The 25,943-nt window shown below is 49.4% G+C and overlaps 1 protein-coding gene across 2 annotated transcripts in view; it reads right to left on the bottom strand.

The window, feature by feature from the left end:
- The window catches only part of rhobtb4 (Rho related BTB domain containing 4), a 169,750-nt gene that overhangs the window by 74,205 nt on the left and 69,602 nt on the right, over positions 1-25,943 (bottom strand). For both annotated transcript variants that reach the window (XM_085976441.1, XM_085976440.1), the window contains one exon: positions 20,939-21,124. In XM_085976441.1, the coding sequence (XP_085832567.1) occupies positions 20,939-21,060 (122 nt within the window). In that variant the 5' untranslated portion in view covers positions 21,061-21,124. The remainder of the gene's footprint in view (positions 1-20,938; positions 21,125-25,943) is intronic.

Raw genomic sequence — 25,943 nt, 5'->3', positions numbered from 1 at the left:
CTCGAGCCTGCTCCGCCATTCAATGCGATCATGACTGATCATCCAAATTCAGTACCCGGTCCCTGCTTTCTCCCCATACCCCCTTGATCCCTTTAGCCTTAAGAAATATATCCAACTCCTTCTTGAATATATTAAATGAATTGGCCTCAACTGCCTTCTGTGGTAGAGAATTCCACAGGTTCACCACTCTCTGGGTGAAGAAATTCCTCCTCATTTCTGTCCTAAATGGCCTACCCCTTATCCTTAGACTGTGACCCCTGGTTCTGGACTCCCCGACCATCGGGAATATCCTTCCTGCATCTAGTCTGTCCAGTCCTGTCAGAATTTTATAAGTTTCAATGAGATCCCCTCTCATTCTTCTAAACTCCAGCGAGTACAAGCCCAATCGACCCAATCTCTCCTCATACGTCATTCCTGCCATCCCAGGTATCAGCCTGGTGAATCTTCGCTGAACTCCTTCCATGGCAAGAACGTCCTACCTCAGATAAGGTGACCAAAACTGCACACAATACTCAAGGTGCGGTCTCACCAAGGCCCTGTACAACTGCAGCAAGACATCCTTGTTCCTGTACTCAAACCCTCTCGCTACGAAGTAACATAACATTTGCCTTCTTAACCCATCAGGTGGGCAGAACAGTGGCAAATGGAATTCAATCCGGAAAAGTGTGAGGTAATGCATTTGGGGAGGGCTAACAAGGAAAGGGAATGCACATTAAATGGTAGGACACTGAGTAGTGTAGAGGAACAAAGGGACCTTGGAGTGCATGTCCACAGATCCCTGAAGGTAGCAGGCCAGGTAGATAAGGTGGTTAAGAAGGCATATGGAATGCTTGCCTTTATTAGCCGTGGCATAGAATACAAGAGCAGGGGGGTTATGCTTCAACTGTATAAAACGCTAGTTAGGCCTCAGCTAGAGTACTGCGTGCAGTTCTGGTCACCACATTACAGGAAAGATGTGATTGCACTAGAGAGGGTACAGAGGAGATTTACAAGGATGTTGCCGGGAGTAGCGAATCTTAGCTATGAGGAAAGACTGGATAGGCTGGGTCTGTTTTCCTTGGAACAGAGGAGTCTGAGGGGAGACCTTATTGAGGTGTATAAAATTATGAGGGGCCTAGATAAAGTGGATAGAAAGGACCTATTTCCCTTAGCAGAGGGGTCAAAAACCAGGGGACACAGATTTAAAGTAATTGGAGGAAGGTTTAGAGGGGATTTGAGGGGAAATTTCTTCACCCAGAGGGTTGTGGGGGTCTGGAACTCACTGCCTGAAAGGGTGGTAGAGGCAGGAACCCTAACCACATTTAAACAGTACTTGGATGTGCACTTGGGATGCTGTAACCTGCAGGGCTACGGACCAAGAGCTGGGAAGTGGGATTAGGCTGGATAACTCTTTGTTGGCCGGCGCGGACACGATGGGCCTAAATGGCCTCCCTCCGTGCTGTAACTTTCTATGATTGGCAGATGGGTGGAGAACCAAAGGACACAGATTTAAAGTGATTGGCAAAAGAACCAAAGGTGAAATAAGAAAAAACTTTTTTACACAGCGAGTGGTTAAGATCTGGAATGCACTGCCTGAAAGGGTGGTGGAGGCAGACTCAATCTTATCTTTCAAAAGGGAGTTAGATAATTATCTGAAGGAAAAAAATGTGCAGGGCTACGGGGAAAGGGCGGGGGAGCGGGACTTGCTGAAGTGCTCTTGCAGAGAGCCGGCATGGGCTCGATGGGCCGAATGGCCTCCGTCCATGCTGGAAAAAAAATCCTGGCACTGTGGGAGCACCTTCACCACACGCACTACATCACCACCTTCCCAAGGCAGCTAGAACATCGCTGGCAAGGCCAGCATTTATTGCTACCCCTAGTTGTCCCAAGAAGCAGCTGATGGGACTTCTTCTTGAAGCTCTGCAGTCCGTGTGGTGTGGCTCGATACAACTGAGTGACTTGCTGGCCCATTTCATTGTTGTGGGTCTGGAGTCACATATAGGCCAGACCGGGTAAGGACGGCAGATTTCCTTCCCTAAAGGACATTAGTGAACCAGATGGGTTTTTCCGACAATCCGACCGGTCCAGTAACATAATCACTACACTCCCGTACCCCCTTGGCGATACAAGATTAAATGTAAGATATTCAAGGAGTTAGATATATTTCTTAAGGCTAAAGGGATCAAGGGGTATGGGGAGAAAGCAGGGACAGGGTACTGAATTTGGATGATCAGCCATGATCTCATTAAATGGCAGAACAGGCTCGAGGGGCCGAATGGCCTACTCCTGCTCCTATCTTGTATGTTTATGTGTTTCTATGTATCCGACAGCTTCATGGTCACTTTTACTGAATTCAAATTCTGAAAACTATCATGGTGGGATTTGAACTCATTCTCTGGATTACTGGTCCAGTAACATAATCACTACACTCCCGGACCCCCTTGGTGATACAAGATTCAATGTCACTACACTCCCGGACCCCCTTGGTGATACAAGATTCAATGTCACTACACTCCCGGACCCCCTTCGTGATACAAGATTCAATGTCACTACACTCCCGGACCCCCTTGGTGATACAAGATTCAATGTCACTACACTCCCGGACCCCCTTGGTGATACAAGATTCAATGTCACGACACTCCCGGACCCCCTTGGTGATACAAGATTCAATGTCACGACACTCCCGGACCCCCTTGGTGATACAAGATTCAATGTCACGACACTCCCGGACCCCCTTGGTGATACAAGATTCAATGTCACGACACTCCCGGACCCCCTTGGTGATACAAGATTCAATGTCACTACACTCCCGGACCCCCTTGGTGATACAAGATTCAATGTCACTACACTCCCGGACCCCCTTGGTGATACAAGATTCAATGTCACTACACTCCCGGACCCCCTTGGTGATACAAGATTCAATGTCACTACACTCCCGGACCCCCTTGGTGATACAAGATTCAATGTCACGACACTCCCGGACCCCCTTGGTGATACAAGATTCAATGTCAATACACTCCCGGACCCCCTTGGTGATACAAGATTCAATGTCACGACACTCCCGGACCCCCTTGGTGATACAAGATTCAATGTCACTACACTCCCGGACCCCCTTGGTGATACAAGATTCAATGTCACGACACTCCCGGACCCCCTTGGTGATACAAGATTCAATGTCACTACACTCCCGGACCCCCTTGGTGATACAAGATTCAATGTCACGACACTCCCGGACCCCCTTGGTGATACAAGATTCAATGTCACTACACTCCCGGACCCCCTTGGTGATACAAGATTCAATGTCACTACACTCCCGGACCCCCTTGGTGATACAAGATTCAATGTCACTACACTCCCGGACCCCCTTGGTGATACAAGATTCAATATCACTACACTCCCGGACCCCCTTGGTGATACAAGATTCAATGTCACTACACTCCCGGACCCCCTTGGTGATACAAGATTCAATGTCACGACACTCCCGGACCCCCTTGGTGATACAAGATTCAATGTCACTACACTCCCGGACCCCCTTGGTGATACAAGATTCAATGTCATGACACTCCCGGACCCCCTTGGTGATACAAGATTCAATGTCACTACACTCCCGGACCCCCTTGGTGATACAAGATTCAATGTCACGACACTCCCGGACCCCCTTGGTGATACAAGATTCAATGTCACTACACTCTCGGACCCCCTTGGTGATACAAGATTCAATGTCACTACACTCCCGGACCCCCTTGGTGATACAAGATTCAATGTCACTACACTCCCGGACCCCCTTGGTGATACAAGATTCAATGTCACTACACTCCCAGACCCCCTTGGTGACTTATTGTCAGACGCTAACACAATACAGAAACACACTCAGGACCAAAAAAGAGCAATTTATTAAGAATACACTCAGCTCCATGGAGGAATCCATTGAGTCGAATTGTTTCTGGGACAACTTGAAAACACTACACAAAAAACAACACGACGATTTGTCCATTCAAAATGGGGACACATGGGTAACCCACTTTGAAAAATTATACCAGAAAAACACACTAGGACCAGAGCAACACCAAATACACAAAAAACTTGAAAAGCTTGAAATGGCCATAAAAGATAACCAAAACCCGCTAGACGCCATAATAACAGAAAAAGAACTTCTTGAAAAACTCAAGGACCTGCGACCAGGAAAAGCTTGCGGGACAGACGGCATACTAAACGAGATGATTAAACACGCAGACGACAAATTGAAACTGGCTATCCTAAAACTCTTCAACTTGGTTCTGAGTGTCGGTTATTTCCCTGACATCTGGAACAAAGGACTCATAACACCCATATACAAAAGTGGGGACAAAATCGACCCAAACAACTATCGAGGCATCTGTGTAAACAGTAACCTGGGGAAGGTATTCTGTAGCATCATAAACAAAAGACTTATAAACTTCCTTGAAGAGCACAATGTCTTGAGTAAAAGCCAAATTGGATTCCTGCCAAACTATAGAACATCCGATCATATCTTCACCCTACAGACCCTAATTGACAAACACGTTCACCATAACAAAAGCAAAATCTACGCATGCTTTGTAGATTTCCAGAAGGCTTTCGACTCCATCTGGCATGACGGTTTATTCCTGAAACTTATCGAAAGCGGGGTAGGAGGTAAAACATATGATGTAATTAAATCAATGTATACAAACAATAAATGTGCAGTTAAAATTGGAGACAAACAAACAAAATACTTCCCACAGGGGCGGGGGGTGACGCAGGGCTCGCCAATCTCACCGACACTCTTTAATATTTACATTAATGGATTGGCAAAACTACTTGAACAATCTACAGCACCCGGCCTCACCCTATATGAATCCAAGGTTAAATTCCTCCTCTATGCCGACGACCTGGTTCTGCTGTCACCAACTAAGGAGGGTCTACAGCAGAACCTGGACCTGCTGGAGTCGTACTGCCAGACTTGGGCCCTGACAATAAATCCCCAAAAAACCAAAGTCCTTGTGTTCCAGCAAAGATCCAAACAACATGGACCCACAATAAATTTCACAGTAGGAACAACCAAAATTGAACAAACCACTCACTACACATACTTGGGCTTAAAAATCAGTTCTACGGGAAACTTCAAACTGGCTGTGAATGAACTGAAAGAGAAAGCAAGAAGGGCTTTCTATGCCATCAAAAAATCAATCCAAATAGAAATCCCAATTAGCATTTGGCTCAAAATTTTCAAATCAGTAATTGAACCAATTGCACTCTATGGCAGTGAGGTCTGGGGACCACTAACACAACAAGATTTTGCAAAATGGGACAAACACCCAATTGAGATCCTACATGCGGAATTCTGTAAAAGTATCCTCCGGACTCAAAGGAAAACAGTAAACAACGCATGCAGGGCGGAACTAGGCCAATACCCATTAATAATCACTATCCGAAAAAGAGCCACCAAATTTTGGAATCACCTACAAATGAGCAACCCCCAATGCTATCACTACGACGCCCTGAAATGCCAAGAGCTGACCATAAAGAAGAATACCCTCAGTCAACTAGTCCTGGGACTCAATAAAGTAACTAATAACAATACTAACAATAACCAGCCCCAGGACAGTGACAGGGTAACACAAAGAATTCGACCCAACACAATCGTCGCTAAGCAAAAGGAAAAATATCTGTCATATTGGGCAGAAACAACAAAAACCCAAAGCAAACTCAATTGCTACTTGGCCCTAAACAGACAATACAACATAGCTGATTACCTGACCATGGTAAAGGATAACAAACTGAGAAGAACCTTGACAAGGTACAGACTTAGCGAACATAGCCTAGCGATCGAAAAAGGCAGACACAGGCAGACCAGGCTGCCAAGAGAAGACAGGATATGCTCTCACTGCAGTCAGGGAGTAGTTGAGACAGAGATGCACTTCCTCACAGCCTGTGGAAAATATCAGGGCATCAGAGAGAATTTCTATCAAAAATTCTCACAAATATGCCCTGAATTCAGAAATCTGACTGACAACCAAAAACTCCCATTCCTACTGGGGGAGGAGAGAAGCTGTGTAACACTGGCGGCACACTATGTTACAGCTTGCCATGAACAGAGGGACAACCAGTAAACTAAGACAAGAGTATATATAAACAAGGCGAAAATATATTTATAAACTCAGGGATATACCTGTTTATACACTGTATGAATGGAACCGCGTTTATGTGTTCAACCATAAATGTATTTTGATGCTTTGGCAACATAAGATGTACCTTATCATGCCAATAAAGCGATTTGTATTGTATTGTATTGTACAAGATTCAATGTCACTACACTCCCGGACCCCCTTGGTGATACAAGATTCAATGTCACTACACTTCCGGACCCCCTTGGTGATACAAGATTCAATGTCACTACACTCCCGGACCCCCTTGGTGATACAAGATTCAATGTCACTGCACTCCCGGACCCCCTTGGTGATACAAGATTCAATGTCACTACACTCCCGGACCCCCTTGGTGATACAAGATTCAATGTCACTACACTCCCGGACCCCCTTGGTGATACAAGATTCAATGTCACGACACTCCCGGACCCCCTTGGTGATACAAGATTCAATGTCACTACACTCCCGGACCCCCTTGGTGATACAAGATTCAATGTCACAACACTCCCGGACCCCCTTGGTGATACAAGATTCAATGTCACTACACTCCCGGACCCCCTTGGTGATACAAGATTCAATGTCACTACACTCCCGGACCCCCTTGGTGATACAAGATTCAATGTCACGACACTCCCGGACCCCCTTGGTGATACAAGATTCAATGTCACTACACTCCCGGACCCCCTTGGTGATACAAGATTCAATGTCACGACACTCCCGGACCCCCTTGGTGATACAAGATTCAATGTCACTACACTCCCGGACCCCCTTGGTGATACAAGATTCAATGTCACGACACTCCCGGACCCCCTTGGTGATACAAGATTCAATGTCACGACACTCCCGGACCCCCTTGGTGATACAAGATTCAATGTCACTACACTCCCGGACCCCCTTGGTGATACAAGATTCAATGTCACGACACTCCCGGACCCCCTTGGTGATACAAGATTCAATGTCACTACACTCCCGGACCCCCTTGGTGATACAAGATTCAATGTCACGACACTCCCGGACCCCCTTGGTGATACAAGATTCAATGTCACTACACTCCCGGACCCCCTTGGTGATACAAGATTCAATGTCACTACACTCCCGGACCCCCTTGGTGATACAAGATTCAATGTCACTACACTCCCGGACCCCCTTGGTGATACAAGATTCAATGTCACTACACTCCCGGACCCCCTTGGTGATACAAGATTCAATGTCTCGACACTCCCGGACCCCCTTGGTGATACAAGATTCAATGTCACTACACTCCCAGACCCCCTTGGTGATACAAGATTCAATGTCACGACACTCCCGGACCCCCTTGGTGATACAAGATTCAATGTCACTACACTCCCGGACCCCCTTGGTGATACAAGATTCAATGTCACGACACTCCCGGACCCCCTTGGTGATACAAGATTCAATGTCACTACACTCCCGGACCCCCTTGGTGATACAAGATTCAATGTCACTACACTCCCGGACCCCCTTGGTGATACAAGATTCAATGTCACTACACTCCCGGACCCCCTTGGTGATACAAGATTCAATGTCACTACACTCCCGGACCCCCTTGGTGATACAAGATTCAATGTCACTACACTCCCGGACCCCCTTGGTGATACAAGATTCAATCTCACGACACTCCCGGACCCCCTTGGTGATACAAGATTCAATGTCACGACACTCCCGGACCCCCTTGGTGATACAAGATTCAATGTCACGACACTCCCGGACCCCCTTGGTGATACAAGATTCAATGTCACGACACTCCCGGACCCCCTTGGTGATACAAGATTCAATGTCACGACACTCCCGGACCCCCTTGGTGATACAAGATTCAATGTCACTACACTCCCGGACCCCCTTGGTGATACAAGATTCAATGTCACTACACTCCCGGACCCCCTTGGTGATACAAGATTCAATGTCACGACACTCCCGGACCCCCTTGGTGATACAAGATTCAATGTCACTACACTCCCGGACCCCCTTGGTGATACAAGATTCAATGTCACTACACTCCCGGACCCCCTTGGTGATACAAGATTCAATGTCACTACACTCCCGGACCCCCTTGGTGATACAAGATTCAATGTCACTACACTCCCGGACCCCCTTGGTGATACAAGATTCAATGTCACGACACTCCCGGACCCCCTTGGTGATACAAGATTCAATGTCACGACACTCCCGGACCCCCTTGGTGATACAAGATTCAATGTCACGACACTCCCGGACCCCCTTGGTGATACAAGATTCAATGTCACTACACTCCCGGACCCCCTTGGTGATACAAGATTCAATGTCACTACACTCCCGGACCCCCTTGGTGATACAAGATTCAATGTCACTACACACCCGGACCCCCTTGGTGATACAAGATTCAGTGTCACTACACTCCCGGACCCCCTTGGTGATACAAGATTCAATGTCACGACACTCCCGGACCCCCTTGGTGATACAAGATTCAATGTCACTACACTCCCGGACCCCCTTGGTGATACAAGATTCAATGTCACGACACTCCCGGACCCCCTTGGTGATACAAGATTCAATGTCACTACACTCCCGGACCCCCTTGGTGATACAAGATTAAATGTCACGACACTCCCGGACCCCCTTGGTGATACAAGATTCAATGTCACGACACTCCCGGACCCCCTTGGTGATACAAGATTCAATGTCACGACACTCCCGGACCCCCTTGGTGATACAAGATTCAATGTCACTACACTCCCGGACCCCCTTGGTGATACAAGATTCAATGTCACGACACTCCCGGACCCCCTTGGTGATACAAGATTCAATGTTACTACACTCCCGGACCCCCTTGGTGATACAAGATTCAATGTCACGACACTCCCGGACCCCCTTGGTGATACAAGATTCAATGTCACTACACTCCCGGACCCCCTTGGTGATACAAGATTCAATGTCACGACACTCCCGGACCCCCTTGGTGATACAAGATTCAATGTCACTACACTCCCGGACCCCCTTGGTGATACAAGATTCAATGTCACTACACTCCCGGACCCCGTTGGTGATACAAGATTCAATGTCACGGCACTCCCGGACCCCCTTGGTGATACAAGATTCAATGTCACTGCACTCCCGGATCCCCTTGGTGATACAAGATTCAATGTCACTACACTCCCGGACCCCCTTGGTGATACAAGATTCAATGTCACTGCACTCCCGGATCCCCTTGGTGATACAAGATTCAATGTCACGACACTCCCGGACCCCCTTGGTGATACAAGATTCAATGTCACTACACTCCCGGACCCCCTTGGTGATACAAGATTCAGTGTCACGACACTCCCGGACCCCCTTGGTGATACAAGATTCAATGTCACGACACTCCCGGACCCCCTTGGTGATACAAGATTAAATGTCACTACACTCCCGGACCCCCTTGGTGATACAAGATTCAATGTCACTACACTCCCGGACCCCCTTGGTGATACAAGATTCAATGTCACTACACTCCCGGACCCCCTTGGTGATACAAGATTCAATGTCACGACACTCCCGGACCCCCTTGGTGATACAAGATTCAATGTCACTACACTCCCGGACCCCCTTGGTGATACAAGATTCAATGTCACGACACTCCCGGACCCCCTTGGTGATACAAGATTCAATGTCACTACACTCCCGGACCCCCTTGGTGATACAAGATTCAATGTCACTACACTCCCGGACCCCGTTGGTGATACAAGATTCAATGTCACGGCACTCCCGGACCCCCTTGGTGATACAAGATTCAATGTCACTGCACTCCCGGATCCCCTTGGTGATACAAGATTCAATGTCACTACACTCCCGGACCCCCTTGGTGATACAAGATTCAATGTCACTGCACTCCCGGATCCCCTTGGTGATACAAGATTCAATGTCACGACACTCCCGGACCCCCTTGGTGATACAAGATTCAATGTCACTACACTCCCGGACCCCCTTGGTGATACAAGATTCAGTGTCACGACACTCCCGGACCCCCTTGGTGATACAAGATTCAATGTCACGACACTCCCGGACCCCCTTGGTGATACAAGATTAAATGTCACTACACTCCCGGACCCCCTTGGTGATACAAGATTCAATGTCACTACACTCCCGGACCCCCTTGGTGATACAAGATTCAATGTCACTACACTCCCGGACCCCCTTGGTGATACAAGATTCAATGTCACTACACTCCCGGACCCCCTTGGTGATACAAGATTCAATGTCACTACACTCCCGGACCCCCTTGGTGATACAAGATTCAATGTCACTACACTCCCGGACCCCCTTGGTGATACAAGATTCAATGTCACTACACTCCCGGACCCCCTTGGTGATACAAGATTCAATGTCACTACACTCCCGGACCCCCTTGGTGATACAAGATTCAATGTCACTGCACTCCCGGACCCCCTTGGTGATACAAGATTCAATGTCACTACACTCCCGGACCCCCTTGGTGATACAAGATTAAATGTCACTACACTCCCGGACCCCCTTGGTGATACAAGATTAAATGTCACTACACTCCCGGACCCCCTTGGTGATACAAGATTCAATGTCACGACACTCCCGGACCCCCTTGGTGATACAAGATTCAATGTCACGACACTCCCGGACCCCCTTGGTGATACAAGATTCAATGTCACTACACTCCCGGACCCCCTTGGTGATACAAGATTCAATGTCACGACACTCCCGGACCCCCTTGGTGATACAAGATTCAATGTCACGACACTCCCGGACCCCCTTGGTGATACAAGATTCAATGTCACGACACTCCCGGACCCCCTTGGTGATACAAGATTCAATGTCACGACACTCCCGGACCCCCTTGATGATACAAGATTCAATGTCACGACACTCCCGGACCCCCTTGGTGATACAAGATTCAATGTCACGACACTCCCGGACCCCCTTGGTGATACAAGATTCAATGTAAGAGATTTAGCTCAGAGCCAGAGAACTTCCTTCACCTCCCAGGGTTAGTGGCTGAGACAGAAACTGTCAACATTCCAGATTAGATTGCCTGGGGGGAGGAAGTGATGCAGGAACAGGGCGGGTAAATGTGATTGGGACTATTTCCTCTCGTGGAGGGTAAACCCCGGCACGGACTGGATGGGCCGAATGGCCTGTTTGCGTGTTGTAACCGCGATGTATTCCAGTGGATGGCATTCCACTGCAGTTAACATGTTACACACTTGCTGCCGCTGGGAATTTGCAGTTTGGGGAGGTGAAAATGGAACTGGCACGGGGAAGGAACAGACCTCAGGTGCGCAAAGCCGTAAAGTGGAATGGACAAGTTGATACAATTCAGATCAGATTCCAGATTTTATAAATAAGGTATTTATTGCTGCAGAGGGATGTTGAGATCAGAGTGGCTGAGCAGAAACAGTGGGGAAACAGAATCCATCATAGCTTTTCAATGCAAAGTGGATAAATATTTGAAAAAAAATCTTTATAAGGGTTTGGGGCAAGGCTGGTGAATGGAGCAATTCTCTTTCAAGGATCCAGGACTGAGACGACAGGATGAATGGCCTCCTTCAGCGTTGTACGATTCTACAATCCTTTCCCTTTCCCAGAGTCGCACATTCATTTCTTCTGATTAACATAAGAACATAAGAAGTAGGAGCAGGAGTAGGCCATACGGCCCCTCGGGCCTGCTCCGCCATTCAATAGGATCATGGCTGATCTGAATCTAGACTCACGTCCACTTCCCTGCCCTCTCCCCGTAACCCCTAATTCCCTTATCTGATAGGAAAATGTCTATCTCCATTTTAAATTTATTTAATGTTGCAGCTTCCACAGCTCTCTGGGGCAGCAAATTCCATAGATTTACTACCCTCTGAGTGAAGAAGTTTCTCCTCATCTCAGTTTTGAAAGGGCAGCCCCTTATTCTAAGATTATGCCCCCTAGTTCTAGTCTCACCTGTTGTGTATGTAATATGTGTGCTACTTTGAACCTATGGACAGGACTGCACTACTTGTAGTGCGTAGTGATACGCAGTACCACTCCTGGCCATAGGGGTATAAATAGTACTGTGGGTACTGATCTCCCCTCAGTTCCCACCTGTGGGCATGAAGTAAAAACCTACGTATAGTCCCTACCTCCAACCAGTAAAGACCTGTTTGAGTTATACGTTTAAGTCTTTGTGTTAATTGTTCAATACAATACACATACTTAACACTGGCGACGAGTCGGTTCGAACCCTGCGGCAGTTATTCCACGGCGGCTTCGTCCAAAGACAGGACGTTGAAGAGAGGTTTCAATCCTCAACACCCCACTCAAAACTGAAGGGCAGCAGAAATCCTGACAGCTTCCAGCGACTGGAAGCGACAGGCATTAGGACCCTGAAGCCTCCATAACCTCGTGGGTAAGCCGAGCAGCGTTGGCTGCAAAGACAGGGCCACCAATCGGGAGATAAGGGCGATCGCAATCCCTGATAAGAGCCGCGGTGAAACGCGCGAGCGGGTAAGCCAGAGCCCGGGAGGGAGCGAGCAAGAGCCGCGCGAGCGGGTGAGCCAGAGGCCGGGAGCCGCTTCAAGTGCGAGGCGCAGCGCGGGCCAGCGATCGGGACCAAAGATAAGGGCCGCACTCGGACTGAAAGGCGCGGCGGCTGCAGAAGCTCAAGGTGCGAGAGCCGCGGTGCACAGCGCGGGCTATCGATCGCACAGAAGATAAGGGCCGAGAGCCGCTTCGGTCGGGAGCCACTTCGCGATCCAGCGATCGCATCCGCTGATAAGGGCCGCACTCGGGCGATCGCGGCGAAGATAAGGGCCGCACTCGGGGGCTGAAGGGAGACGGCGTCGGGGGACGGGTGAAGACCGCCAAGCGCGGGAAAACCGCCATTTTGTGGGCGGAGGACGACGGCAAGAGCGGGAAGCCGCCATCTCTGATAACAAGTAAAGAAAATAAAATCTGAGAAATTGCAAATCTACAATGCCTAAACACGGGAATATTAGCACCTTTGATAGTGACCTCGAAGATTGGGCCATATATGTTGAAAGAGTAAAAAATTATTGTAAGGCCAATAAAATTCGTGACCAAGATAAAGCTCTAACATTATTAAATTTAATGGGTGCGAAGACATACGGGCAATTGAAACACCTGTTATCACCAGATGAACCGGCGGATAAGACGTTCGATGAGATTGTTACTGTCCTGAAAGATCATCTAAACCCCACGCCGCTGATGCTAGCGGAACGATTTAAATTTTACGACAGAAGGCAGCTACAGCATGAAAGCAATGCTGAATATTTGCTGGAATTGCGTAAATTAGCGAAATATTGCCAGTTTGGAACGGGACTGACAGATGCACTACGAGACAAATTTGTGTGTGGTTTATTTAAACAGGATACACAAAAGTGACTGCTCGAGGAGAATGAGCTGACGCTTGAGAAGGTGGTCACTATGGCAGCAGCACACGAAGCCGCAGCGAGAGGCACGGCAGTAATGCAGCTACGGTCACCGGAGCTCAGTGCACACAAATTGGGTGTGAGTTCTGGCAAATGTTATCGTTGTGGAAAGACAACGCATGATCAGAACCAGTGTTGGTTTAAAAACCAAGAATGTAGAACTTGTGGTAGGCTTGGACATATAGCTAGAGTATGCAGGTCAGGGAAGAAGACCAGCAACAAGAAGTCACCGCAAGGAAAATACGCAAAGGTACACAAGGTGACCGAACAGGAGTCCGATTCAGACGCTAGCAGTAATGAACTGGCTAGCTTAAGCTGTAATGAACTGGCTAGCTTAAGAGTACTCAACGCTGGTAAGGGTGCAGACCTCCAGACAATTTGGGTCACCCTTCAGATAGAAGGAGTCCAAGTAAAACTGGAATTGGACACTGGATCGGCATTGACGGTCATAAATAAGAAAGATTACGGAAAGTTATTCCAACATATTCCCCTACAGGATACGGGGATTATATTGAAAACATACACGGGGCAAAGAGTGTACCCCATCGGGAAAATAGAGGTTGCAGTGGTCCACAAGGGCGAAGACAGTCAAATAATGGACTTATATGTGATATCTGAAGGAGGTCCTCCACTACTAGGACGGGAGTGGATTAGGAAAATGAATATGGACTGGCATTTCCTACAAACAATAACGAGTGAGAACTCGGTGAAGATAGTCGGCCCAGACTCTGGAACGGATGATGGTAAGCCCAACTCAGGTGCAAAAGACAAAGTTTCAGCACAGAATTCCACTGAGCAACAACAACATAGTTTAACTGTGGATTCTGAGTCTGGCAAGTCTACTGATGTGCCCATTTCTGAGGGACACCGGGCTCGAACTCAACTCCATTTCAAACTACAACAGCAATTAGAACAAATGCTTCGCCGTTTTGAGCAAGAGTTGAATGCAATGAAAGAGTTCTTTGATATAGAGTTGGAGAATCTGGAAAGACAACAGAAGCAGCTGATGGAGAAAATGGAGCAGGAGCACACAAAACGTCTGATGTCAGAGGAGTTAACGGTCAGCCAACTCCTGCATATGCTGAAGGACAGGACTCTGAAATGGGAAAAACTTGAACACGAACTTCAATATTCAAACGAAAGGGGTTCGGAGCTCTCAAAGTTTATTGGAAGAGCTGAGGTGGCAACACAGACTGAGATGACTGCAACAGAGCAGCCCTTGGATGCCAAAAGTACGCTGACTCACGTCAACGTAGAACAACAGACCGCTGAAACAGCTGCTCCGGTAGAGGGATTGAATAGTCCGATCAATCAATCTCCAAAAGAAGTTGAAGTAGTAAAATCTCAAATGAGGTCATTAGTAAACGACTTGCTGAAAGCCCAGAAAAAGCTGGATGAAGAGGTACGCATGAAGAAGTCTCTTCAGGAAAGATGTCTGGACTTGGAACAAAAGCTGGCTAACGCCCAGCTGGGTATGGAGGAAATAGAAGACCCTCTCGCTGGCCTAGATCAGGACGACACCGAATATTACTATGTCCTGTCCTGCCCAACTTGTAACTTCGACTCCCACCATACAGAAATCATGGAGGAGCACCGAAAGTCTACGGAACATCGGGAGAAGGTGGCTCTACTACGGAAAAAGGAGGATGAGAAGGAGGAACTGCGCATGCAGCTGGCAGCTGACAGTGGAGCCCAGAGAGTCTCCAAGAAGCAGAAAAGGAAAAGTCGAAACAGAAGATGACCCATCTGAACCATTATTACCTCTGCCAGATCACACACGTGGTCCCTCCGAACGGAGCCAATTCAGTTCGGAAGTTCAAACTGTTAAATCCATGGAAGGACTATTGAATGAGTCACTCCAGCAACGTGAACCGACTACACCACAGAGATTGAATCTGTGAGCTGTTTTCCGCAGAGACTGAATCTGTGATCTGTTTTGACATGAAGTTATCCATGTATCTATGTTATTCTGTTATGTAAACCTGAAGTTATATATGTATATATGTTATTACGTTATGTTAAATGGGGAGATGACTGTAAAGCTAAGAAGGGAGGAATGTTGTGTATGTAATATGTGTGCTACTTTGAACCTATGGACAGGACTGCACTACTTGTAGGGCGTAGTGATACGCAGTACCACTCCTGGCCATAGGGGTATAAATAGTACTGTGGGTACTGATCTCCCCTCAGTTCCCGCCTGTGGGCATGAAGTAAAGACCTACGTATAGTCCCTACCTCCAACCAGTAAAGACCTGTTTGAGTTATACGTTTAAGTCTTTGTGTTAATTGTTCAATACAATACACATACTTAACATCACCCATCAGTGGAAACATCCTCACCGCATCCACCCGATCAAGCCCCCTCACAATCTTCTATGTTTCGATAAGATCGCCTCTCATTCTTCTGAACTCCAATGAGTAGAGTCCCAACCTACTCGACCTTTCCTCATACGTCAACCCCCTCATCTCTGGAATCAACCAAGTGAACCTTCTCTGAACCGCCTCGAGAGCAAGTATATCTTTTCTTAAATATGGAAACCAAAACTGCACGCAGTATTCCAGGTGTGGACTCACCAATACCCTGTATAACTGGAGCAAGACTTCCCTGTTTTTATACTCCATCCCCCTTGCAATAAAAGCCAAGATTCCATTGGCCTTCCTGATCACCTGCTGCACCTGCATACTAACTTTTTGTGTTTCATGCACCAGGACCCCCAGATCCCTTTGTACTGTAGCACTTTGCAGTTTCTCTCCATTTAGATAATAACTTGCTCTTTGATTTTTTCTGCCAAAGTGCATAACCTCACACTTTCCAACATTATATTGCATCTGCCAAATCTCTGCCCACTCACTTAGCCTGTCTATGTCCTTTTGCAGGTTTTTTATGTCCTCCTCACTCACTGCTTTCCCTCCCATCTTTGTATCATCGGCAAACTTGGATATGTTGCACTCGGTCCCTTCCTCCAAATCGTTAATATGGATTGTAAAGAGTTGGGGTCCCAGCACTGACCCCTGCGGAACACCACTAGTTACTGATTGCCAGCCCGAGAACGAACCATTTATCCCAACTCTTTGTTTTCTGTTAGATAGCCAATCTTCCACCCATGCCAGTATATTACCCCCAATCCCGTGATTTTTTTTATCTTGATCAGTAATCTTTTGTGTGGAGCCTTGTCAAATGCCTTTTGGAAGTCCAAATACACTACATCCACTGGTTCCCCTTTATCCACCCTGTATGTTACATCCTCAAAGAATTCGAGCAAATTTGTCAAACATGACTTCCCCTTCGTAAAACCATGCTGACTCTGTCCTATTAAATTATGTTTATCCAAATGCTCTGTTACTGTTTCCTTAATAATGGACTCCAACATTTTGCCAACCACAGATGTTAGGCTAACTGGTCTATAGTTTCCAGCTTTTTGTCTACTTCCCTTCTTAAATAAGGGTGTTACATTAGCAGTTTTCCAATCTGCTGCGACCTTTCCTGAGTCCAGGGAGTTCTGGAAAATGATCACCAATGCATCCACAATCCCTACCGCCACTTCTCTCAAGACCCTAGGATGTAGGCCATCAGGTCCGGGGGATTTATCCGCCTTAAGTCCCATTATTTTAGTGAGTACCATCTCCTTAGTGATTTTAATCGTATTTAGCTCCTCCCCCCACATTGCCCCCTGTTTGTCCAGTGTTGGGATATTTTTAGTGTCCTCTACTGTAAAGACTGATACAAAATATTTGTTCAGCGTCTTTGCCATCTCCATGTTCCCCACCACTAGTTTCCCGGTTCCATCCTCTAAGGGACCAACGTTCACTTTAGCCACCCTTTTTCTTTTTATATAGCTGTAGAAACTCTTGCTATCTGTTTTTATATTTTTTGCTAGTTTACTTTCATAATCTATCTTCCCTTTCTTAATTAATCTTTTAGTTACTGTTTGCTGGCTTTTAAATGCTTCCCAATCTTCTATCCTCCCACTAGATTTGGCTAATTTGTTTTCAGTCGAATACTATCCTTTATTATTTTACTGAGCCACGGATGGCTGTCTTTTCTTTTACTCCCCTTTTTCCTCAGTGGAATATATTTATCTTGAAAGATGTGAAATATCTCCTTGAATGTAGACCACTGCCCTTGTACCGTCTTACACTTTAATCTGTTTTCCCAGTCCACTTTAGTCAATTCTACTCCCATACCTTCATAGTCTCCTTTATTTAAGCTCAGTACGCTGGTTTGAGATCCAACTCTCTCACCCCCAAACTGAATTTGGAATTTAACCATATTATGGTCACTCATTCCAAGGGGATCCTTTACTAGGACATCTTTTATTAATCCTGTCTCATTGCACAGGACCAGATCTAAGATTGCCTGCCCCCTGGTTGGTTCAGTTACATGCTGCTCAAGGAACCCGTCCCTAATACACTCTATGAACTCTTCCTCAAGGCTGCCATGCCCAATTTGATTAGTCCAGTCAATATGAAAGTTAAAATCCCCCATGATTCTTGCTGTTCCCTTATTACAAGCCCCAACTATTTCCTGATTTATACAACGACCAACAGAGTTGCAACTGTTAGGAGGCCTATAGACTACGCCCACTCGTGACTTTTTCCCCATATTATTCCTTATCTCCACCCAAACTGTTTCACTATCCTGATCCTTTGACCCAATATCATTTCTGACTATTGCAGTGATTCCATCCTTGATTAACATAGCAACCCCACCTCCCTTTCCTTCCTGTCTGTCCTTCCTAATTGTCAAATACCCTTGTATGTTTAGTTCCCAGTCATGATCATCTTTCAGCCATGTTTCCGTAATGGCCACCAGATCATACCCATGTGTAGTTATTTGTACCATCAACTCGTCTATTTTGTTACGAATGCTGCGTGCATTCAGATAAAGAACTTTCAAATATGTTTTCTGACAATTTATTCCTGCTTTTACCCCTTTTACTACTTTACCTTTATCATTATACATTCTGTCCCTTCCTGACACGCTCTGGTTTTTAATTCCCCCACTGCTACCTTGCTCTATTGCCTTCTCCGCTGTCATTTTTATTTTTCGCTCTCTTAAAACCTCCCCCCCACTAATTAGTTTAAAGCCCTCTCTACAGCCCTAGTTATTCGATTCGCCAGGACTCTAGTCCCAGCACTGGCCAAGTGAAGTCCGTCCCAACGGAACAGCTCTCTCCTGCCCCAGTACTGATGCCAGTGTCCCAGGAAGCAAAACCCATTTCTCCCACACCAGTCTTTGAGCCACGCATTTAACTCTCTAATTTTATTTACCCTAGCCAAATTTGCACGTGGCTCAGGTAGTAATCCAGAGATTATTACCCTTGTGGTTCTGCTTTTTAATTTGGCCCCTAGCTGCTCAAACTCCCTCAGCAGAACCTCCTTCCTTGTCCTATCTATGTTGTTGGTACCAACATGGACCACGACAACTGGATCCTCCCCCTCCCACTCCAAGTTTCTCTCCAGCCCAGAGGAGATGTCCTTAACCCTGGCACCGGGCAGGCAACACAGCCTTCGGGACTCTCTCTCTCAGCTGCAAAGAACTCTATCTATCCCCCTAACGATACTATCCCCTACCACTACAACATTTCTTTTAACTCCCCCCACTTGAATGGCCCCCTGCTCCACGGTGCTGTGGCCAGGTTGCTCATCCTCCCCGCAGTCCCTGTTCCCATCCTCACAGGGAGTAAGAGCCTCGAACCTGTTGGACAAGAGCAAGGGCTGCGGCTCCTCCAACGCTACCTCCTGGATCCCCGTACCTGCCTCACTTCTAGTCACACCATCCTGACCCTGGCCACGGACTACATCTGAATTAATTAATCTAATTGGTGTGACTACCTCCTGATACAGAGAGTCCAGGTAACTCTCCCCCTCCCTGATGTGCCTCAGTGTTTGAAGCTCGGACTCCAGCTCTTCAACACGGAGCCGGAATTCCTCGAGCAGCCAACACTTACAGCAAATGTGATCACCGTGAGCATCAATGGTATCCACCAGCTCCCACATATTGCAGCAGCAACACATCACCTGATCTCCCATTCTATGTAATTAATTAAATTTATTAATATTATTTTTAAATACCCTCTGCTCCGATTCTAGATGATGAATATCGCACCTTAGAAACTATAAACCACAGAGTTTAAGCTTAAAAAAGAGAGAAATACTTACCAACCAATCACTTACCCGCTTTCTGGTGACGTCACACTTCGATTATTTTTTTTTTTACCTCTCTCCTTCCCTCCGAGTTCGGAGATTTGTAAACCTTACCCGGTCTCTGGGGCCTTTTATAGCCCCGCTCTGCCGCTCGAGATTCCCGCCGACGCTGTGAGGCCTTACCTGGTCTCTGGGGCCTTTTATAGCCCCGCTCTGCCGCTCAAGTTTCCCGCCGACGCTGTGAGGCCTTACCTGGTCTCTGGGGCCTTTTATAGCCCCGCTCTGCCGCTCGAGATTCCCGCCGACGCTGTGAGGCCTTACCTGGTCTCTGGGGCCTTTTATAGCCCCGCTCTGCCGTTCAGGATTCCCGCCGACGCTGTGAGGCCTTACCTGGTCTCTGGGGCCTTTTATAGCTCCGCTCTGTCGCTCGAGATTCCCGCCGACGCTGTGAGGCCTTACCTGTCGCTCACACAGGCAGATAATCGGACAACGGAATCCCATTCACACCAGCTCCGTGAAATCAGACGCAGAGGTTTTAGACACATCCAAGACACACGGCATGCCCAAGACAAGCTTCATTATAGGTGGCAAGCATGAAAGGAGCCGGGAAGCGGAGCACAGGCGGTGCACGAAGCTCTGAACAACCACCTCACCCGAGTTCTACTGAAGTGAAGCAGCCAAACTATAACACACACACTGCAACAGATCCAGATCACTGGCTCACTCTCACATTCACACTCTCCCCCTCCCCCACACACTCTCCCCCTCCCCCTCCCCCACACACTCGCCCGCCCTCCCACACACTCGCCCGCCCTCCCACACACTCGCCCTCCCACACACTCGCCCGCCCTCCCACACACTCGCCCGCCCTCCCACACTCGCCCGCCCTCCCACACACTCGCCCGCCCTCCCACACTCGCCCTCCCACACACTCGCCCGCCCTCCCACACACTCGCCCGCCCTCCCACACACTCGCCCGCCCTCCCACACACTCGCCCGCCCTCCCACACACTCGCCCTCCCACACTCGCCCGCCCTCCCACACACTCGCCCGCCCTCCCATACACTCGCCCTCCCATACACTCGCCCTCCCACACACTCGCCCGCCCGCCCTCCCACACACTCGCCCTCCCACACACTCGCCCGCCCGCCCACACACTCGCCCGCCCTCCCACACACTCGCCCGCCCTCCCACACACTCGCCCGCCCTCCCACACACTCGACCGCCCTCCCATACACTCACTTGACCAGAGGTCTGCGTGCCCTGTTCACTGCGTCGAGATCAGTGTATCGTAAGTCCAGTTGGCAGCCGACCAGGATGATGGGTGTCCGGGGGCAGAAGTGCTTGATCTCGGGGAGCCACATGGTCTTGACGTGACGCAGCGAGTTTGGGTTCGCCAGTGAGAAACACAGGATGACCACATCCGACCTGGTGCGACCAGAGACACATGCGGTTAGAGGAGGCAAAGGAGGCCCTGATACACCCGGAGCATCACCTCACACCCGGAGCATCACCTCACGCCCGGAGCCTCACCTCACGCCCGGAGCCTCACCTCACGCCCGGAGCCTCACCTCACGCCCGGAGCCTCACCTCACGCCCGGAGCCTCACCTCACGCCCGGAGCATCACCTCACGCCCGGAGCATCACCTCACGCCCGGAGCATCACCTCACGCCCGGAGCCTCACCTCACGCCCGGAGCCTCACCTCACGCCCGGAGCCTCACCTCACGCCCGGAGCCTCACCTCACGCCCGGAGCCTCACCTCACGCCCGGAGCCTCACCTCACGCCCGGGGCATCACCTCACGCCCGGGGCATCACCTCACGCCCGGGGCATCACCTCACGCCCGGGGCATCACCTCACGCCCGGGGCATCACCTCACGCCCGGAGCATCACCTCACGCCCGGAGCATCACCTCACGCCCGGAGCCTCACCTCACGCCCGGAGCCTCACCTCACGCCCGGAGCCTCACCTCACGCCCGGGGCATCACCTCACGCCCGGGGCATCACCTCACGCCCGGGGCATCACCTCACGCCCGGGGCATCACCTCACGCCCGGGGCATCACCTCACGCCCGGAGCATCACCTCACGCCCGGAGCATCACCTCACGCCCGGAGCATCACCTCACGCCCGGAGCCTCACCTCACGCCCGGAGCCTCACCTCACGCCCGGAGCCTCACCTCACGCCCGGAGCATCACCTCACGCCCGGAGCCTCACCTCACGCCCGGAGCCTCACCTCACGCCCGGAGCCTCACCTCACGCCCGGAGCCTCACCTCACGCCCGGAGCATCACCTCACGCCCGGAGCATCACCTCACGCCCGGAGCATCACCTCACGCCCGGAGCATCAACTCACGCCCGGAGCATCACCTCACGCCCGGGGCATCACCTCACGCCCGGGGCATCACCTCACGCCCGGAGCATCACCTCACGCCCGGGGCATCACCTCACGCCCGGAGCATCACCTCACGCCCGGGGCATCACCTCACGCCCGGAGCCTCACCTCACGCCCGGAGCATCACCTCACGCCCGGGGCATCACCTCACGCCCGGGGCATCACCTCACGCCCGGGGCATCACCTCACGCCCGGGGCATCACCTCACGCCCGGGGCATCACCTCACGCCCGGGGCATCACCTCACGCCCGGAGCATCACCTCACGCCCGGAGCATCACCTCACGCCCGGAGCATCACCTCACGCCCGGAGCATCACCTCACGCCCGGAGCATCACCTCACGCCCGGAGCATCACCTCACGCCCGGAGCCTCACCTCACACCCGGAGCATCACCTCACACCCGGAGCCTCACCTCACACCCGGAGCCTCACCTCACACCCGGAGCCTCACCTCACACCCGGAGCCTCACCTCACACCCGGAGCCTCACCTCACACCCGGAGCCTCACCTCACACCCGGAGCCTCACCTCACACCCGGAGCCTCACCTCACACCCGGAGCCTCACCTCACACCCGGAGCCTCACCTCACACCCGGAGCCTCACCTCACACCCGGAGCCTCACCTCACACCCGGAGCATCACCTCACACCCGGAGCATCACCTCACACCCGGGGCATCACCTCACACCCGGAGCCTCACCTCACACCCGGAGCATCACCTCACACCCGGAGCATCACCTCACACCCGGAGCATCACCTCACACCCGGAGCATCACCTCACACCCGGGGCATCACCTCACACCCGGGGCATCACCTCACACCCGGGGCATCACCTCACACCCGGAGCATCACCTCACACCCGGAGCATCACCTAACACCCGGGGCATCACCTCACACCCGGAGCATCACCTCACACCCGGAGCATCACCTCACACCCGGAGCATCACCTCACACCCGGGGCATCACCTCACACCCGGAGCATCACCTCACACCCGGGGCATCACCTCACACCCGGAGCATCACCTCACACCCGGAGCATCACCTCACACCCGGGGCATCACCTCACACCCGGAGCATCACCTCACACCCGGAGCATCACCTCACACCCGGGGCATCACATAAGAACATAAGAAATAGGAGCAGGAGTTGGCCATTCGGCCCCTCGAGCCTGCTCCACCATTCAATAAGATCATGGCTGATCTGATCTTGGCCTCAACTCCACTTTCCTGCCCGCTCCCCATAACCCTCGACTCCCCTGTGGATCAAAAATCAATCTCAGCCTTGAATATATTCAATGACCCAGCCTCCACAGCTCTCTGCGGTAGAGAATTCCAAAGATTCACGATCCTCAGTGAAGAAATTCCTCCTCATCTCCATCTTAAGTGGGCGACCCTTTATTCTGAGACTATGCCCCCTAGTCCTAGATTCCCCCACGAGGGGAAACATCCTCTCTGCATCTACCCTGTCGAGCCCCCTCAGTATCTTATATGTTTCAATAAGATCACCTCTCATTCTTCTAAACTCCAATGAGTATCGGCCCAGCCTGCTCAACCTTTCTTCATAAGTCAACCCCCTCATCTCAGGAATTAACCTGGTGAATCGTCTCTGAACTGCCTCCAATGCAAGTATATCCTTCCTTAAATAAGGAGACCAAAACTGTACGCAGTACTCCAGGTGTGGTCTCACCAACACCCTGTACAGTTGTAGCAGGACTTCCCTACTTTTATACTCCAACCCCTTTGCAATAAAGGCCAACATTCCATTTGCCTTCCTAATTACTTGCTGTACCTGCTGCTAACTTTTTGTGTTTCATGTACGAGGACCCCCAGATCCCTCTGTACCACAGCATTCTGCAGTCTCTATTTAAATAATAATTTGCTTTTCTATTCTTCCTACCAAAGTGGATAACCTCGCATTTTCCCACATTATACTCCATCTGTAAAATGTTTGCCCACTCACTGAGCCTGTCTATATCCCTTTGCAGACTCTGTGTCCTCCTCACAACTTGCTTTCCCACCTATCTTTGTATCGTCAGCAAATTTGGCAACAGTACACTCGGTCCCTTCATCCAAGATATTATATAGATTGTAAATAGTTGAGGCCCCAGCACTGGTCCCTGTGGCACCCCACTAGTTACAGTTTGCCAACATGAAAATGACCCATTTATCCCGACTCTCTGTTTTCTGTTAGTTAGCCAATCCTCTATCCATGCTAATCTATTACCCCCAACTCCGTGAGCTCTTATCTTGTGCAGTAACCTTTTATGTGGCACCTTATCGAATGCCTTCTGGAAATCCAAATACACCACATCTACTGGTTCCCCTTGATCCACCCTGCTCGTTACATCCTCAAAGAACTCTAATAATATTGTCAAACACGATTTCCCTTTCATAAAACCATGTTGACGCTGCTTGATTGTATTATGATTTTCTAAATGCCCTGCTACTGCTTCCTTAATAATGGACTCCAGCATTTTCCCAACGACAGACCTTAGACTAACTGGCCTATAGTTTCCTGCTTTCTGTCTCCCTCCTTTCTTGAAAAGAGACGTTACATTTGCGGTTTTCCAATCCACTGGGACCTTTCCAGAATCCAGGGAATTTTGGAAGATTACAACCAATGCATCCACTATCTCTGCAGCCACTTCTTTTAAGACCCTAGGATGCAGGCCATCAGGTCCAGGGGACTTGTCAGCCTTTAGGCCCATTAGTTTGCCTCATACTTTTTCTCTAGTGATGGTGATTGTTTTAATTCCTCCCTCCCTTTTGCCCCTTGATTATCCACTATTATTGGGATGCTTTTAGCGTCTTCTACCATGAAGACAGATACAAAATATTTGTTCAAAGTCTCTGCCATTTCCCTGTTTCCCATTATTAATTCCTCAGTTTCATTCTCTAAGGGACCAACGTTTACTTTAGCTACTCTCTTCCTTTTTATATACCTGTAGAAGCTCTTACTGTCTGTTTTTATATTTTTTGCTAGTTTACTCTCATAATCTATCTTCTCCCTCTTTATTATTTTTTTAGTCATCCTTTGCTGGTTTCTAAAAATTTCCCAATCTTCTGGCCTACCACTAATCTTCGCAGCACTGTATGCCTTTTCTTTCAATTTGATACCATCCTTAACTTCCTTAGTTAGCCACGGATGGTTCATTCTTCTCATAGAGCCTTTCCTTCTCACTGGAATATATCTTTGTTGAGAGTTATGAAATATCTCCTTAAAGGTCTGCCACTGCTTATCTACTGTCTTACCATTTAATCTATTTTCCCAGTCCACTTTAGCCAACTCTGTCTTCATACCTTTGTAACTGCCTTTATTTAGTTGTCACCTCGCACCCGGAGCAGCCCCTCACACACACTGCCCTCTGGTCCTGAGCCAAGGCGCCACTCTCAGTGTCAGCACACTATTCAACATTAGGGCATCATCAAGCCTGGTGTGGTTCTCGCCCGATGTCCGCACACACACTCCAGCAGGGATCACTGGACAGTGAGGAGGAGCTGGTGTTGTGATCTGGAATGCGCTGCCTGAAAGGGCGGTGGAAGCAGATTCAATAATAACTTTCAAAAGGGAATTGGATAAATACTTGAAGGGGAAAAATTTGCAGGGCTGTGGGGAAAGAGCAGGGGAGTGGGACTAATTGGAGAGCTTTACCAAAGAGCCGGCACAGGCACGATGGGCCGAATGGCCTCTTTCTGTGCTGTATCAGTCTATGATTCCAGGAGCAAGATAATTTCATCTCCCTGACACGGGGCAGCGGGACAAATCATATCACGTCATTGGCTGACACACTACACTACTTCCTGTTCATTAGCCTTGGCTCAGTGGGCAGCACTCTTGCCTTGGAGTCAGGAGGTCG

The sequence above is a fragment of the Somniosus microcephalus genome, chromosome 2 (genome assembly GCF_052327205.1).
Source record: "Somniosus microcephalus isolate GS21.2 chromosome 2, FLI_Smic_1.0, whole genome shotgun sequence".
Taxonomy (NCBI): Eukaryota; Metazoa; Chordata; class Chondrichthyes; order Squaliformes; family Somniosidae; genus Somniosus; species Somniosus microcephalus.
Note: the sequence above shows the minus strand (reverse complement) of the source record. Positions and strands in the feature narration are given on the sequence as shown.